This window comes from Haemorhous mexicanus, chromosome 17 (genome assembly GCF_027477595.1).
Source record: "Haemorhous mexicanus isolate bHaeMex1 chromosome 17, bHaeMex1.pri, whole genome shotgun sequence".
NCBI lineage: Eukaryota > Metazoa > Chordata > Aves > Passeriformes > Fringillidae > Haemorhous > Haemorhous mexicanus.
The window spans coordinates 13745589-13762899 of NC_082357.1; the positions used below are offsets into that span (position 1 = coordinate 13745589).

The 17311-nt window shown below is 54.3% G+C and overlaps 1 protein-coding gene across 2 annotated transcripts in view; it reads right to left on the bottom strand.

The window, feature by feature from the left end:
• Nucleotides 1-4059: 4059 nt before the first annotated feature.
• Nucleotides 4060-17311, bottom strand: part of LOC132335356 (ATP-sensitive inward rectifier potassium channel 12) — a 34422-nt gene continuing 21170 nt past the window's right edge. For both annotated transcript variants that reach the window (XM_059861833.1, XM_059861834.1), the window contains exon 2: nt 4060-9984. In XM_059861833.1, the coding sequence (XP_059717816.1) occupies nt 8537-9826 (1290 nt within the window). In that variant the 5' untranslated portion in view covers nt 9827-9984 and the 3' untranslated portion in view covers nt 4060-8536. The remainder of the gene's footprint in view (nt 9985-17311) is intronic.

The window sequence follows — 17311 nt, forward strand, 5'->3', positions numbered from 1 at the left end:
ACCCAAAACATCCCTGCAAGAGAAATATCATCAGTTTTCTGCTCCCACTGTGAGCTCCAGTGCTGGTCAGCAGTCACAGGTGAAGGAGAGGAGAGGGAGGGAAGGAGGGATGGGGACAAAGGCTCTGGGGAAGTCTTTACCCAGCTTGGTTCAGTCCTGCAACCAAAACTGCACTCGGATCACGAAATACCAGGGGGAAAACCTGAGGTGAAACAAGAGAGGTGATTTTCGGTCTGTCTGTGAGGGGCAGAGAGAGGTGACCCTGGCAAGGGCGGGATGCGGGGCCGGGCGGCTCCCGGGGAGGCGCCGGCAGGGATGGAGACGGGACCTGGCTGCGAGCTCGGTGCCCGATCCCAGCAGCCTTTCCCCTGCCGGCTCCCGCGGGGCCTGGCAAAGCTCTGTCAGAGCTGCCAGGCTTATCTTTAGCTCTGTTCCCTCCCTCGCCCCCGCGCCCACCTCCTCGCCGCGCTCCGCGTCCCGGCCCCCGCCACAACACGCGTTATGTAAGCGCTGCAGAACCATCTGGGGCTGAGTCAGCCACGAACCCAAACGGACAGCAAGCCCCCGAGGCGGGCATGCCGACCCACGGAGAATGGGATTTTGGGGCCATCCCCCCGCCGGTGCCACCCCGGAGTGTGAGCAGGGAAGGGGACAGCGAGAACGCCCCAGCCTGGGGGACCGGAGGGATGCTGGGGGTCGTCAGGCAAAGAGGGGAAGGCTTAATTACATCCTAATGAGGTGTTTCCAAAATAAATGTGCCAGCTGCAGGGGAAGAGGAGAGGGAGTGTCGACTGGCTGGGGAAGGGATGCTGATCCGTCAGCTTGAGCACATCCTCTCCATCCTGATATCCCACGGGAAACCCTTCTCACTTCTCCCCTTAAATCAGCACCACCGAGCCCAGTTTGATTCCAAATTTATTCATTTGGGGTTTCCCCCCAAAGCCTAGGGTCAAGACAGGAGATGTCCTTCACCTCCCTCGTAAAAATCACTGTTTTTCCCTCTGAGCAGCACCTCAGGAGCGTTTGTGACCTGAACTTTGTAGTGTTGTGCTGATTCACAATGGCTTGTCACAAAAAAACTGCCTGAAAGTGACAGAAAAAGGGACGCTGACTCATGTGTTTGCCTTCCCCGAGTGAGGAGAAATGTGAAAGGTGAACAAAGTACTTAACGGGTGATAATTACATTCTGCACTGAAAAAAGCCAATCCATATTAATAAGCTAGAGTGTTATTGCTAGTAGAGGCATTTTACAATTAAAAAAAATTAAAGTATTTGAGGTTTTTACCCTTGACAGTGACCTGTTAACAACAAGTGTAAGGAAACCCCTAATTTTGTCCCACTCACAATTATAAATCTGTGTTAAGGAGAAATTCCAGCTGCTGCCTTCCTGGACTCCCTGCAGGATGCTGGAGGCTGGTTCCCTGGCTGGATCCTGCTTTTAGTGGGATGAAACCTGGTGTGGGATGGAGTGGAAGAGCTGGCCCCTCTGGCAGAGCTCTTGGTTTTGCCTTTATGGAGGGGGAGAAAGGAGTTGGAGAGGGTCCACCTTAATGTAGGATGAAAAAGCAAATTGCCAGTAGGAGAGCAGAGATGCTGCTCCGTTACTATGGTTACCCCCAGAGACAACCCAGCATCCCTGGGTATCCATGAGGTACCCGAGCTCCTCCCTGGACACCTGCAATGGCCCTGGGGCAACTCCTGGGGCAAGGGACCAAATCTGAGGGGTCTGTAGGGTCTGAGCCTCTTGGAGAGCCTGGGGAGAGGATGAATGCAGGATGGATGGAGAAGCAGCATCTCCAGTGGGGCCAGGGCAAAGTTCCTTGCCTTCATCCCTCTGAGGTGAGGTGCTGGTGGGAATGCAGAGTTCCCAGCCCCTCTACCCACTCTCTGTCTCTTGATGACAGACTGGCTGAGCCAGATTTCAGTGGGTTTGAGCCAAATCCATCCAAGCTGATGAAAAGACACCCTGCTTTTTGGGAGGCCAAAAACCTCTGCAAGGGCACAGAGAGATGCTCTGATCCCCTGAATCTGAAGGGAGAGAGGCAGGAGGGCAGTCAGTGAGGGCTGGTGCAATGCTGAGTCCAGAGAGGGTTTTAGCCCTTAAAGACATCTTGAATGTTAGAAGTGGAGGTTGCCAGCTAAGAAACAACCCCAGTCTCATTTTCAGCAGGGATGGTGCCCATCCCTGCTGAAAACTTCCCAGCCAGGCCTGTGAGGTGTAAGCAAGGTCATTCCCCTCAGAGCCACCCACTCCTTCCCATCCCTGCTGTTCCTGCCCCTCAGCTCAGCTCTCAAAGATGAGGATGGTTGGACTGGAAATAAAGCAAGGACCAAACACCCTGGCAGCACATTTCCCGTGGTGCCAGCATCAGCTCAGCTCCCTGGGGATTTCTGTACAAGCAGCAGCCACTGAGGGAGGGATTCTGGAGGCAGTGGGAACCGTCCCCAGGGAGCTGCCGGCTCCTGAATCATTAAATGCTTCCACAAATGAAGCGCTGGGGTTTGTAGTGCAAACGGCTGTGAGAGGAGTCACTGCTGTGAGAGGAGTCTCTGCTGTGAGAGGAGTCTCTGCTGTGAGAGGAGTCTCTGCTGTGAGAGGAGTCACTGCCTCATGGCAGAGCAAACCCTGGCAGAGGAGGCACGGGAGGGAGCCGTGGGAAGCTGCTGCACGGGCCCGTGCGTGTCCCCAGGAGAGATGCTGGCAGGGCTCTGCCAGAGCATCCCCCACCTCCTCCCTGGCATTTTCCTTGCAGAGATCCACCCCGTGGTTTGGAGTAGAGTTTTTCCCATCTCCTTTCCTCCCTGCCTCTAGCAGGCCATTACTGAGAACCCCCACTCCTCTCCTCAGTAAGAGAAAAACTTCCAGAAAAGCATCTGGTCCAGATTTAAAGGCATTAAGAGACAGAGATTGGTGGCTTGTTCTAATAGCTAATCATTATTAAAAGATCGCTCCTTATTTCCAAGATAGATTTGTCTGGCTCCAGCTTCCAGGAAGAGTTGGTTATTATGCCTCTCCCTGCTAGATTAAGTTACCTCTTTGTACCAGTGTATCCTCCCCGTGACAAATGCTGTAATCAAGTCACCTCTCAGTCTCCCCCTTTGCTAAATTAAACGGGCTTTGCTCTTAAATCTTGCTTAGCCCCAGCCCTCTCTGTGATGATTAGAGCGAGTGGCTGGTGGGGATTTTTTTTTTTAATGAGTAAAAAACTTCCTTATGGCAAAAGGGATGGAGCTGATGGGACCCAACAGACCATCACTGGTGGGTGGAAATGATCAGCCAGCGCTCACCTGAACTGGATTCAGCTCCTGCCCAGCCTGAGGAATGATGATGGATGATTTCCCCAGGTTATCTCAGCACACGAGCCCCGTTCCCTGTGGCAGCCAGGTGTGAAAGCCAGGAGGAAAATCCAGGATGGCAAATGCAGGGGCTCTGTGTCCAGCAGGCCATTAACCTCTCTGTAAATAGCATCTCAGGCAGTCTCCGCTTTCCTCCAGCCGTGACCACTAAAGACATTCAAACTGTCACTTGGACATGGTGTGATGTCCCCTGAGGTCCCCACAGGAGGCAGTGCCTGTAGGAAACAGATCCTCCAGGGCCCAAGGGGATCAAGGTCGCTCTGGGAAGATTTGTTGGGTCGGTTTTGGGTGACTGGGCTCGTTCTGCCTGACACGTTTTCCCATCTCCGGGCTCCCTGCATGGCTGCACTCTGTTCCTGTGGGCAGCCACTGGAGCGAGTGGTACCCAGGGAGGGGCTGTTTGGGGGGCCTCTGCAGAGCCCCCTCCTGATTCTGAGCATTCCTGCAGCAGGGAGGAAAATTATCCTCCCAAGAAAAATTCAGATGTGTGTTTTCTGCTCCTGCCTAAAGGCAGCAGGATGGATATTTGCTAAAAGGCTCTTAAAAATAATCTCTCTTTGTCGTGCTGGCCCCAGTCTTGCTCAAAGTTTGCTCCACATATCCTGTGTGTGTGACAACTGACAGACTTGGAAACACGTTGGAAGTTGGCTACAGGCAGACTCTTCACTATGAACTTTAAAATATACAGCATGACGCGAGATATTTTAAATAGATCAAAATACATTTATTACATATTTATATTATTTTCTCTAGTCTATTTATATCTTTTGGAGACTCTTATATATAATATATATAATATATTTAAAATAACATAAAATTGGCCAGTTTTGTCATCTGAAATACATTTTACAAATATATATATACATTGTCACATATATCTCAAATATATGTGCAATGAGACAGAGAAACACCGGAGGTGGAAAAGGTACAGATACTTCATTGCATCCCTCAGCTTCTCTACCACCACTGCCCCAGCGAACAGACTCAGCATTTCATCCCTGGGAAACCAGTGCTCCCAGTTGCCAACCTGCCCTGTGAACTGGTGCCGGGTCTCTGTCCCCAAACCCACGTGGGGCCAAGCCTGGGGGAGCACTGGGGTGTGTTTGGGGGGGAGATGGAGGGGACAAAGTGCCCTGGGAGTGGGCAGCAGGACAGATGTGCACAGCTGGTGGGCGAGGGGATGGGTGGCATCGGGTTGGGCGCTGTCCCACGTCCTGTCCCTGCTCCTGATGCATCTGGATCCTGCCCTGTGCCAACCCCCCCGTGGCAGCATTCCTGAATTGGGGGGTGGGAGAGCAGGATGTGGCCGGAGTGCTGGACACAGCCACAGCTGCCACACGCTCCTTTCTGTGTGCAATAAATGAGAGGGGGACACACACACACACACAGAGGGGACTCTTTTGGTTGTCAGCACGAGAGGAAAGGGAAGAGCAGGAGGGTTTAAAAATAAACGTATTTGTTCTGCCTTATTAAAGATAGAAAAGGTGGCTCTGAAATCATCTCCTACAAAAGGTTTGAAGGTCAAGCAGGCACCGAATCGCGAAAGGTTGAGCGCTAAGTGATTGTCCCAGCCCTAAAAGACAAAGTGCACTAAATCCGGTGATGAGAAGCTAAGGCTCGTCCCGATGGCCCCCGGCCCGCCCCGCCGAGTGAGGAGCCCCCAGGGCACAGGATGCTCTTCCCAGAGGTGGATTTGGGCTGTGGGGATGCTGCTGCTTGCTGCCCTCGTTGGGGAGTTGTTCAGGGTGAGGCCAAAGCGGAGCAGCAGCAGGCGCAGCCCAGAGCCCCGGCTTGGGGAGCTGCTGCTGCCGGAGGCTGCCCGAGCCCCGGCCCGGGGCAATCCCCGCGGGATGCTGGCCGGGGCATTAGCGGCTCCCTCCTTCCTCGGACTCCTGCCATCCCCCAGGGATCAGGTGTAACGCAGGAGCGAACTCCGGGGATGGAGCTGGCTGCCTGGAGGACATGGCCGGCGGCTGTTTTTTGTGGGGGGCACATTTCACCTTGCTCCTCTCCAAGCCCCTTCCCACAGGGGTTCCACTCCACCAAAACCCACACCCCCAAAGCATCCCTGTGCCTTCCCAGCCCCCTAAGGAAACCCAAGTGCTGAACTTGGGCTTTTTTCCCACCTTTTTTTGGTTTTTTTTCCTTTTTTACCCCTTTCTTTGACAATTGATGGGATTTAAGCTATGGCTGGGCAGCCTTCCCGATGCTCCCTGGTGGGAGGGAAAAAGACCAGTAGCTCTGAGCTCTCACAGGTAGGCAAAAATAATATTTATACACTCGGTACCGGCATGGTCCATGGTCAGGACAAGGACTATACAGTAGATACAGGACATCTCACCAGAGCTAGACCCTCACTAGCAGGGCTTGGGGCAGGGGGTGTGTGAACAGGGGCCAGGGAAGGTCCAAAATCCCCTCACTGTGCCAGCCACAGGCGCTCCCTGTCCCAGTTCACATCCTCCTACACAGCAGTTTAAAAATACATCTGTATATATTATTCTATTCTCCCAGGTAACACTGTACAATCATAGAAGTTTCTTTAAAAGCAATAATTTACTTAAAGACATCTCTATTTCTCTTTCATTTTTATACAAATATTTACTGTGATATATATATATATTTATAAAGAAGTTAACCCTCTGAGAACTCTACAGCAGCAAGATGTGCACCTTTTATTTTTTTTAATAATTATTATTTATTCAAAAGAACCTAAAACCACTTAAAAGCATTTGTTTTAAAAAAATAAATAGGTAGTGCTCACACAAAATCTCTCTGCCCCCCCCTTCCATTCTTCCCACCCCCCAGATGCTGTGGTGCAAAAAGCAGGGGGTAAAAGCATCCCCCCAGGAGCAAGGGATTGGAGATGGGATGGCATCCACCTTCACTGCCTTAGAAACATAAATGTCATGGCTGGAGCTCAATGGCACATCCCTACGTGTCCCCACTTTTGGGGACAACACATTTGGGGCACTCAGTGCTGAAAGAGCTGCCTCCCAGTGCTGCCCCTGGAGAAGGTTTTCTCCCAGTGGTTTTTAGGGGAAGCCAAAAACAGAGCAGCCCCTGGCTGGGCAGCGTGGGGTGATGGTGACAGACACTGGTGGGAGGAAGCTCTGCAGGGATGATGTCCCCGTCCCCAGCACGGTGCTCGGTGGCACAGGGCAGGGGGACACTCAGGGCAGCTGTTCCCCAGAGCCCTTGGCAAGGAAAAGATGGGGATGGGGACACAGGACAAATCCTGCTTCTGCCACCCATGTTTGGACACGCCACAGCAAGTCCTGACCCCAAGACACAGCTTCCCTGGTGTGGGCTGGGGGGGGAAAAGCACCGGGAGCCCACCACAGCCAAAATGCTGTGGAGGACCCCGCTGTTGAGCCCTCTCCCCGAGGGTCAGATGAGGGATGCCCATGGGTACAAAGCCTTTCCCATGGCCACAGGGAGCAGGGAGCCAGATTTTGGCTCCCAGAGCACCAAGGAGCAGCACAGCCAGATGAAGGGACCCACAAAGCTGCACCTGCCTGACTCCTTCCCTCTGTGGGGAGCAGGGCAGGAGCGGAGGCTTCCCATGCATGGGGTGCTCTGCCTTGTGCCAGAGCCAAAGCTAAAGCAGGTTGTCACCAAGGCCAGCCTGAAAGGCGGTGGATGACGGGATGTGGGTGCTGCAGAGCGAGAGGGGGGGATGCAGGATGGGGGCTGTGGAGAAGGGCTGGGACACGGGATGAGTTCGCATCTCTAAGGCACAATCCACCTTGAGGCTGGGACACAGGGATGGGCTGAAGCGCAAGGTGGGGTGATTTTCTCAACTGGCATCTGTAGTTTTGGGGACAACATCTGCCTCTGAAGCAGAACTCTCTGGTGGGTTGGGAATTCACAAAGCCCAGCCTGGCACGGACACAGCTCCAGGACTAGAAGTGCAGCCCAACAAGATGACTTTCCCATTGATTTCCATGCTTGAAAATATTCTTCAAGGAAGAAAAATACCAAACTGGTCAGAAAAGTGGGGAAATTCCCAATTTTGAGAGCTCTCCACTCTCATTTTTGTGCTTTTCACTGTCATGTCCCTGTTACGGTGAACCTTATGAATTCCTCATCAGAGATGTTGGGGGAGACCCAACACTTCAGCAGTTGATGTGCTAGATCCCATTTCCACCCCAAAATCCAACATTTCCAGAGATTGGCTAATTACTGTGTTTACAATGCTTTTTTTCTCTCACAGCCCTGCTTATCCTTATTACCTCCCTTGTCAATAATTCCACTACTTTCTTTCACTGCCACAGACCTACAGTCACTTACGTCTGCATATGAAGCCATGCCAGTGGTAAAAAAACACCCCAAAACTGAATGCAATCTTAACTTTTAGCTCTTGTATTTACCCAACAAGTCACCCCCTCAAAGGGCCCCCTTGGCTTCTTCGTTCCCTTGTTCATTTTTAAAAAATACTGAATGACTTCTTTCAGATTTAATGTTATTATTATTGTTATAATTATAATAATAATAATAATTATTATTATTATTATTTTGGTAAACAGTCTCCCAAACGGTGCGGTGAAAATATTAAAAACCCTCTCACCTCCCTCCCCCGTTTTTTCCCAAATTAAAAAGAAGTACATTAATGTTGCATGTTATTTCAAGTGTTGTTCTTGTGCAACTGAACCAGACCGCCTGCCGAAGGAGCAATTGTTTTGTTGTTGCTGCTCAGTTAAAAAATAAAAGGAAATGAAAAGAAAAGAAAGAGAGAAAGAGAGAGAGCAAGATTTGTTTCCTGATATTTCCTCTTTTTGGATCTCGCAGTGCTCGGCTCCAGGAAAACGCTGGCGTTTTCCCCGTGGGGAGAGCAAAGCCCCACAGGGCCGTGCGGGGCGAGCACCTGCCCATGCCCCACGGACCCTCCTCTCCTCATCCTTCCTTCTGTCCATCCGTCCATCCGTCCATCCATCCATCCCCCAGAGCCGTGGGCCCTGCCGCGGGCGCTGGGCGCGGGGGACGCGCCGTGGCCTGCCACCGTCCCCTCTGCAGACCGCTCAGTGGTTATTGCGATGAAACTGAAAACTATGAACGATACTAATTTCTCAAGCATTCCTATGGCACTTGCATTGTTCTGCATAATTTGAGCGGGTTGTAGGGGAAGAGATTAGAGGAGGAAAAAAAATACCCTTGGAAAAGTCAACGGAAGGACCAAGAGTCATATTTCTGACTCCCTCCTGTACGACCGCTGATCCAATGCTATTGTGGCTTGAAGCCTGTCGAACTCGTGCCTGTTGTCCGGGCTGAGGTCCTCCAGACCCCGACTGTCATCGTCTTCCTCTTCCTCGTCGCGGCTCATGAAGGCCAGCTCATTCTCATAGCAGAAGGAGTTGGTGCTGGGCAGCAGGAATTTGTTCTCCACCAAGTCCTTGGCGCTGCAACGGGGCGTGGACGGGACCTCGTAGGTTTTGTGGAAGTGGGAATAGTCTACTTTGTACTGGTTTTTCTCCTCGAACAAGACGGGCTCGAAGCGGTGGCCCCACAGTATCTCACTGGCCAGGTAAGAGCTCCGAGCTTGCGTCGTCATGGCTGTGGCCTCTACCATGCCCTCCAGGATGACGACGATCTCAAAGTCATCTGTCTCCAAGTCCTGGCGGCTGATCCCGAACAAGGGGCTGTCTTCGTTGATCTCGTGGAGAATGGTGATGGGAGACACCAAGAAAATACGGTCCAAGCCTTTATCAAACCCCACGTCAATGTCTATTTGGTCGAGTGGGATGTACTCCCCTTCCTCTGTGATCCTGGGCTTAATGAGCTGAGCTCGTACGTGGGCTTCCACTATGTGGCTTTTCCGTAGGTTCCCAACTCTCCACATCAGGCAGAGTTTTCCATCTCTCATCGCCACTACTGCGTTATGGCTGAAAAGTAATGTCTGGGCCCTTTTTTTGGGCCTGGCCATTTTTGCCATTATTGCACCAATCATGAAAGAGTCGATTATGCAGCCCACGATGGACTGAACCACCACCATGAAGACGGCAAGCGGACACTCCTCGGTCACGCAGCGGAAGCCGTACCCAATCGTCGTTTGGGTCTCGATGGAGAACAGAAAAGCAGCCACAAAGCCATTGACCTGCAGAACGCAAGGCTTGAAAGTATCATCTCCACCCGGGTTTTCTAGGTCTCCGTGAATGAGTGCAATTAGCCAGAAAATCAGCCCAAACAATAACCAGGACACCAGAAATGCCAGGGAAAAGAGCAAGAGCATATACCTCCAGCGGATGTCAACGCACGTGGTGAACATGTCTGCAATGTACCTCTGTGGCTTGTCATCCATGTTGGTGAACTCCACGTTGCACTGACCGTTCTTCTTTACAAACCTGTTCCTGCATTTCCTCCTGGTGTGGATTTTCCCATTGCCAAAGCCGTTGATACCTGGCATGGTGGTCAACCTCAGCCCGTCTTCCTCGGAGGACACGATGCTGTAAGGGTTGACTCTGCCCGTTGTCATCCCTGAGCCAAGCCCACAGTGAAGGTGAAGGGTCTTGCGACTCCCAGTGTCCCCCTGACCCACCCCTGCCCACCCCCCAAATTCTGCTGCGGTGGAAGAGAAGTCCCAAACTTCCACGTCTTGGCTGCCACGTCACCACGTGGATCCCGTGAGAGGCTCTGCAATGAGAAAACAAAGACAGGGCCATTACCACTCATGGCACAGGGACCCGAGGGGCTGCTTGGCCAGTGGTTCTGATGGGCTGCATGTTGAGTGACAACCTTCTACACTGCTCTTATTCTCCTTTCCTTGGCTGGGCTGCTCTCAAAAAACACACTGAGCAAAGGAGAGGATGTTAGAGTTTCTTCTTTCATGATACAAAGTGAGTGAACAAATCTTTCTGCATTTGTGGGACACTCACAACTCCAGCAGATGAAAAACCTGGAGAGTTTCTCCACTTCACTTTTCCCACGAGCTCTGCCACCAGAGAGGAAAGCAGAGAGGCCGAGCTGTTCTCCATGGGACACAGATACCAATAAAGGTACTCCTGGAAGCAGCTCCATCAGTTCACATTACCCGTGCCAGATGGATCTGTGCCCAGCCTAGCGCCGACCTCAGAGCACCAGCTCTTCTGGGCTCGAGGGAAAGCACAGGGAGATGTGGATTTAACCTCTGCCCCCCTGCCCGGCGATGGGAGAGGACACAGCCAACGTGCATCTGGTTGGAGAAGGCCCCGGGAAGGTGCTTGCTCAGGGCAGATGTCCTGAGGAGCAACTTTCCCAACATATCCATTGGGACATGGAGCCATCCACGGTCACAGATGGGTTTAGCTGGCCAAGTCTCATGAAGGAACAGCTGCCGCTGGGGAATGGCGAGCTGTTTTGGTCCCTTCTGGAAGGCTCAGCTGCAGGGTCAAGGACCTACACTCAGTTTTGCTTGGGAGAGAGGTGACATGGACATGGGAGAGGTGGCCCAAGCCCAATGGGCTCCCTGGTGGAGGTGAGCACGTGGTGGGGGAACCCACTCTGCCAGGCTGCTGGACCCCCCCAGCCCCTCATGGGACTGCATCAGGGAGTGGACAGGACTGTGAAGAAGCCATGTGGCTTTTTCATCCAAAGCACCTTAAAGAGATGGCACCACAGGAACTCCCCGCACACCAGCCCCTGGCACAGGTCACCCTATTATTTAGTGCCACTGAGGATGGAACCGCCTTGCTGGTGGTGAGACCTGCACAGGGCACCAGGGTGATGAGGGAGGGGGTGCAGAGCCCCCTGTGAGAGCTCAGCTGTGCCTGGAGCTGGACAGGCTGTGCCGGATCCGCCGGCCCGATCGATGTGCTCGATTCCTGCAATCAGCTCCAGAGCCCGGGGACACGCTGGGACAAGCACACCCTTTCCATTACACAGAGTCCAGGGCCAGCCAGAGCCAGGGAGCATTGCCAGGCACAGCCTGCCTGGGGCTGCATCAGCCCGGCTCACAATGATACCCTGCACTGCCTTTTACTGAAATGTTCCCCAAACCCAGCCTGAGAATCAAGAAACCCTCCAGAAGCACTGCACCACAAGCAGGAGCACTAAAGCCTGCCCAAACCTCCCAGCTGCTGGACACAGACCCATGTGTGCCACCATCTCATACCAAACAACACATTTTGTCCTGCTGCAATACAAACACAACCATTTTTATCCCCAAAGTTGATTTTTGGAGAGCCACAGTGGTTTGTTGGCATCTCAGCAGACCAAGGGATTGCTCACACACTGAATGAGAGCCTCTTCCTCCTTGGAGCCACAGGGGAGAGTAAAATGGGCACAAACAGTTAATATTAATAGTAAATAGGCACAAACAGTAAATATTAATAGTAAATATTTACAATCCCTGGAATTGAAACAGGACCAAAGCAGCCTTGAAGAGTTGATCTGTCAGGCCAGCTGCCCAGCACCAGCCTGGTCTCCCACCCTGAGTCTTCCTTCTCTCTATCCTGGCTGCATCCATTAACGTTTTTCCTCTTTTTTTTTTAAATGAGATCTGAGCATTTGGGGCCAGAAAAGGCTGCTCCTCTATCACCCCTCTGGCTCGCCCCAGGGCAATACACTGAAGGTATTGCCACAAGAGAAATTTAGAGTTGGGGTTTTTTAATTAATTCTACATGCATTTGAGAAGTGAACAAAATGCAATGAGCCCCCAGTGACCTGTGAGAGGATTAGCTGGGGTCTGGATTAACTGTGCTGGAAGGGGAGCTGTGCCCGGGTGACTGCAGAGGCAGCAGAGCTGCCCTCACCCGCAGCGGAGTTTCCAGGGACCCTCAGGCTCCTCATCCCCATCCCTGCTCCCCCCTGCCTGCACCCCTTTCCCCATCCCTCCCTCCCTCCCTCCCTCCTTCCTTCCTTCCTTCCTTCCTTCCTTCCTTCCTTCCTTCCTTCCTTCCTTCCTTCCTTCCTTCCTTCCTTCCTTCCTTCCGCCACTTCCTTCCGCCACTTCCTTCCGCCACTTCCTTCCTTCCGCCACTTCCTTCCGCCACTTCCTTCCGCCACTTCCTTCCTTCCGCCACTTCCTTCCTTCCTTCCTTCCTTCCTTCCTTCCTTCCTTCCTTCCTTCCTTCCTTCCGCCACTTCCTTCCTTCCGCCACTTCCTTCCCTCCTTCCTTCCTTCCACCACTTCCTTCCTTCCTTCTGCCACTTCCTTCCTTCCTTCCGCCACTTCCTTCCTTCCGCCACTTCCTTCCTTCCTTCCGCCACTTCCTTCCTTCCGCCACTTCCTTCCTTCCTTCCCCTTCTTTTCCCTTTTTCCTTCTTTTCCCTTTCCATGTCACACAGAGTTTCAGGGACCCCTCTGCCATGGGGTGATGCCAGGACAGACCCCAGGAGCTGACTCTGGTTTGGGTACAGGGACGTTCTTGTGACACAGCCGCTTTCCCATCTGGGACCCCGCATTCCCGGACCGAGCCCTTCCCGGAGCTCCTGGGAGGACAGACCCCCCATCCCGTCCCAGGCCGGCAGCGGCAGCCTGGGGAGACAAATAAAGCAGCTAAATAAAGGCAGCAGAGTGGATGTGCCGGAGCAGGCGGCCGCCTGCGGCTCGTCCTTTATTTAGCACAGTTTTGTTTGGAAATACACTTTCTCGACTTCGCTGAAAGCTGAATTTCTGGTTTGGTTTAAATTTGAAGGCTGGAGCCCCACGCTGCCGCTGCGGGAGGCTCAGGCTGGGAGAGGGCTCATGCAAACACACGGAAAGCCGTGGCTGGACGGGCTCTGGCAGGGGACCAGCCGGGGACAACATCCCCGTGGTCACTCTGCATCTCCTTGGCTCCGGAGCGCATCCTCCAGCACCGCCCTGGCACCTCCCCACAGCCAGAACTGCCCCAGGTGATCCTGGAGCTACATCCCCCTTCCTGCCTGCTTCCCGGGAGTCCCACAAACCTGCCTACCACAATCTTCCCGCACAGGAACAAAATAAGAACTTCCCTGACGATCCCTGCCCGTTAATCCCGTTCCCAGCCCAGCTCCCGCTGGGTGCGGGGCAGGAGCGGGACCATCCCCTGGGGTCGGTGCCACGCGTCCCGGGCAGAGCTAACAGCGTTAACGTGTGGGAAACAAAACTGGCTCATAATCGGAGTTTCGGGAACGAGCGGCCCCGGCTCCCCGCGGCTCGGAAGGCAGGACTGCCCCAGCTAATGAGCTGACAAGAGAGGCAGCAACTCCTGCCACGAAACCGCAGCAACCCGGCTCCCAGCGCCGAGCGGATCCCCGCCGAGAATCCCAGGGTCTCCAGCAATCTGCCAACTGCGCGGTTAATTTTATTTATTTCACTTTTTGTTTTTTCTTAAAAGGGGATGTTAAATGTTACAACAATATTCGGGACAGCCAGCACGCTGGGAAAATGTGCTGGGTGCCGGGGAAGTCATTAGTTAGAGCCGGCTGAATGTGTCAATGCGATTTATCATCACACCTTTCCTCTCGCACCCTCCCAGCCTGGATTTTCCCATGGGAGTGCGCACACAGCCGGGCCGTGCTCAGGTGGGGCTCGGAGGAGCTGAGTTTGGGGATGGAGAGTTTGCAGGTCCCCCGTTCGAGGGGCAGGAGAGGTGAGCGGCAGGGAGGGGATGGAGTGAGCGGGTCACACTCGGCGCTGCTGCCTGCCCCGAGCCGGAGATAACGCTGCCCTGCTCCGGGAGATAACGCCGCTATCTCCCGCGGCGATGCCCTTCATGGCCCAGCAGCAGGACAGCAACGTCAGCGGCGAGGAGGGAGCTCTGTGTGCGGCCAAGAGAGCCCAAATGTCCCCTGCTCACCCCGTCCTGACAAAGCCACCCCTCAGTGGGCACCCACAAACTGAGGGGAGGCAGCTCAGGGGCTGGAGGCTCCACCAGCCATGCCGGGGCAGCAGCAACGCCTGAATAACTCCCTCCTACAATGCCCTGTCTTTGAGCACTGCCAAAAAATTAAGGGTCAGCACAAGGCAGGCCAGGTCAGGACATATAAAGAATAAATGAGAATTAATGGCTCCCTTTTTCCCCTCCACTGCCAGGGAGGACAGGAAAGAGGTTCCCACCACAGTGCATCCCTAATGAGAAAAAACTACTCCACTTTGGCAAGGACACAAGAGGAAAACAGCCATGGGTACACACCCCTCCCCAGAACACCAACCCTATTTCCAACAAGCAGTTGAGAAATCCTTGTCTGCAAGCCTTGGTGGCGCATACAGAAGGGAAACTGAGGCACGTGAGACAAGGAAGGCCCTTGGTGGCAGGACCAGGGTGCCTGGAGAGATGCTGGCTCGTCCCTGTCCCCCTGAGCCACGTGTGGATGCCACGGGTACGGCAGCAGAAAAAAGGGCCACATGCAGCCTTGGTCACCACTGGGGCCAGGTGGCCTCTGTGGGGTGATGGGCTTGTGCTTAAGCACCCTAAAACTCCTGCTAGATGTGCCCTGGATCAGAGAGATCCTGGGAAAGAGCCTTTCAGAAGCTGCACTGAGCATTCATTTGGCCCCAAACTCCGTGGTGTGATGTGGGGGTTGAGCACCCAGTCCAGCTGTGTCTGTCCCAGCTCAGCACCCATCCCAGCTCCAGCACCCACACCCTGCACTGACAGGGCACCAGGGCTCTACAGCCACCCCTGCTGCCTCCCACTGCTCCTGCTGCTGTCCCCCTGCCCGGCTGCAGGACAGGGCCAGAGGGATCTGGGAATACCACAGCACCCACAGTCACCCCAAGCCCCAGCCAGCCCTGCCGCCCCCTCCCCAGGTCTTGAAATCCCATCTCGTTCTCCTGGAAAACTCAGGCTGTTTTTCCATCCCCTCACATCCACACAACCAGACAGGGGGACATGGCTGGGGGAAAGGATGAGGGCAAGGGTGTCCCAGGCCTTGGCAGGGACCCCCTGCACCAGGGACTGCCAAAGGATGCCCCAAAACCCTGCCAGACTGCCCTGTCCACATGACACCCACCCAAAGCTCTGGGGTACCCCCTTCCCCCTCCCCACAGCCCCCTGCAGATCCCCACACCCCCCCACAGCCACCCTGGCTCAGAGGGTGGGTGTAAATATCCCAGGAAATCAGCCTGGGAAGGGGCAGAGCCCCAGCTGCTCCCCAGGCAGGGGGGGCTCAGCCAGATCCTGGGGAGGGGTCAGCCCTTACCTGGTGTGTGCCCGGGGGGACCCCAGCGCTCCCCAGCCATGGCTGCAGGGCACAGGGTGCCCCAGGGCCCTGCTGCAGCCCGGGCAGGAGACAGAGAGTTTTAATTGAATTTCTAGATTATCCTGGGGGAGAAATTGTAATCTCCTTAAATCCAACCTCTGGTCGAGTCCCGTAACCTACTGTCCTGCGCCTGGGAAGGGATTTAGAGAGGGGGAGGGGAGGTTTCCCAGCCTGCTGATGCTCCAGACCCTGCACCCAGCAGGATCTGACCCACAGGACGTCAGAAATCTGCTCCCAGCAGCCCCAGGGCCCTGCAAACTAGAGTTCTGCAAGAGCAGTGCCCTGTCCCCTGTCCCTGTGTCCTGCCATGGTGACAGTGTCCCAGGAGCCTCAGGAGCTGGTGGGGTTGGGACTCTGGTGATGGAGATGGCTGGGGCTGGGTCAGCAGGGTCTTTGGAGGGTGAAGAGGAGCCCCCCTGGGTGGGACTCATGGCTGGGAGATGTTCAGGGCTTCGAACAGAAACACCACCCAGCCCAGCCGTGCCCAAGGTTCCAGAGGATTGTACAAGTGCCCAAGCAAGTCCTGCCCAGGTGGGCACCTCCCTCCCCAAAAAAACCATCCCTGGATCATGTGGGCCAGAGGATGTTCTTGGATGGGTCAGTGGCCTTGTGGTGTCTCCATCAGATGGCCCTGATCCCTCCTGCATGCTCCCAAATCCATGCTGGGCTCCAGCTCCAGCCCCAAACCTCCCAGGAATGGGGCTGAGGCAGATGACAGCAGGGCTGGGATGGGTCGGCCATGCTCCTGCCTGCCATAGCCAGGGCCTCTGCAGGGACACAGATATCCGTTGGGAATGGCAGGTTCCCATCCAGCACATGCCAAGAGGCTCAGGGGAGAGGCAACACCCCTGCCCCAGTCCTGGCCCTGACCAAGGGGGGAGCATCCAGCTGCTAAAAAACACCGTGGGAAGAAAGGGAAAAGCGAGGCAGGAAGGGCAAATGTCTCCAAGTGGATTTTGTCATCAACCAGATGGAAACGAGCTGAGGGCTGCAGTGCTGAGGGCTTCCTATCCTGAAGGTAACACCAGTGGTTGGAAGCATCTCTGGGATATCACAGGCACGGATTATTTCAAGAGCCCTCTCACACCTCAGGGTCAGAGGCAGGAGATGACAGATCTGGATCCATTCATTCTTGTTCAGCAAGACTAACCCTGTGCATCCTGCTTGCCCGGTTCCAGTGGAGGCCTCTTTCCCAAATCCCATTACTTCCAAGGCAGGTTTCACTTGTTCTCACCTGACACAACCCCCCCACTCCAGGAGCCGTGTCTCCTGCTCCAGGGAAATCGCGAGTGTGGGCAGAGCCCGCGCCCAGGAAATGTTTATCCTGAAGGCACAAACACAGGCAGGTTGGGAGCCATGGAGCTGCCAGCCAGAGCCAGGGAGTGGGGAGAGCGATGGCATCTCCCTGCAGTGACATTCCAGCATGGAATCTGCACAGAAAGGAGCGGGATGACCACGAGAACCAGCTCAGGACACACACATCCCTTCCAGCCAGGAGAGATGGGATGTAAGCAAGGCTGAGCCATCAACTGCTCATCAGCACCCTCCACGCTTTTTCGGACCTTAAACCCACTATCGTTCCTGCTCCATCAAAACATTAACAACTGCTCAACTCTCGCTGAGAAACACTGCCCGTGTCCCGCTATCCCAGGCAGTTTTCCTGGCTCCATGGCAGTGCCAGGGTAAAGCTGTAATTTCTGAAGTGCTGTGTTTCCAGCGCTCTTTGGCACTGCCTGGGCTAAGGTGTCAGCAGAGCCCTAAACGTGACTGTTAACCCCAGGAGGAAGGAAACGGAGAGGAAGGACATGCCAGGCTC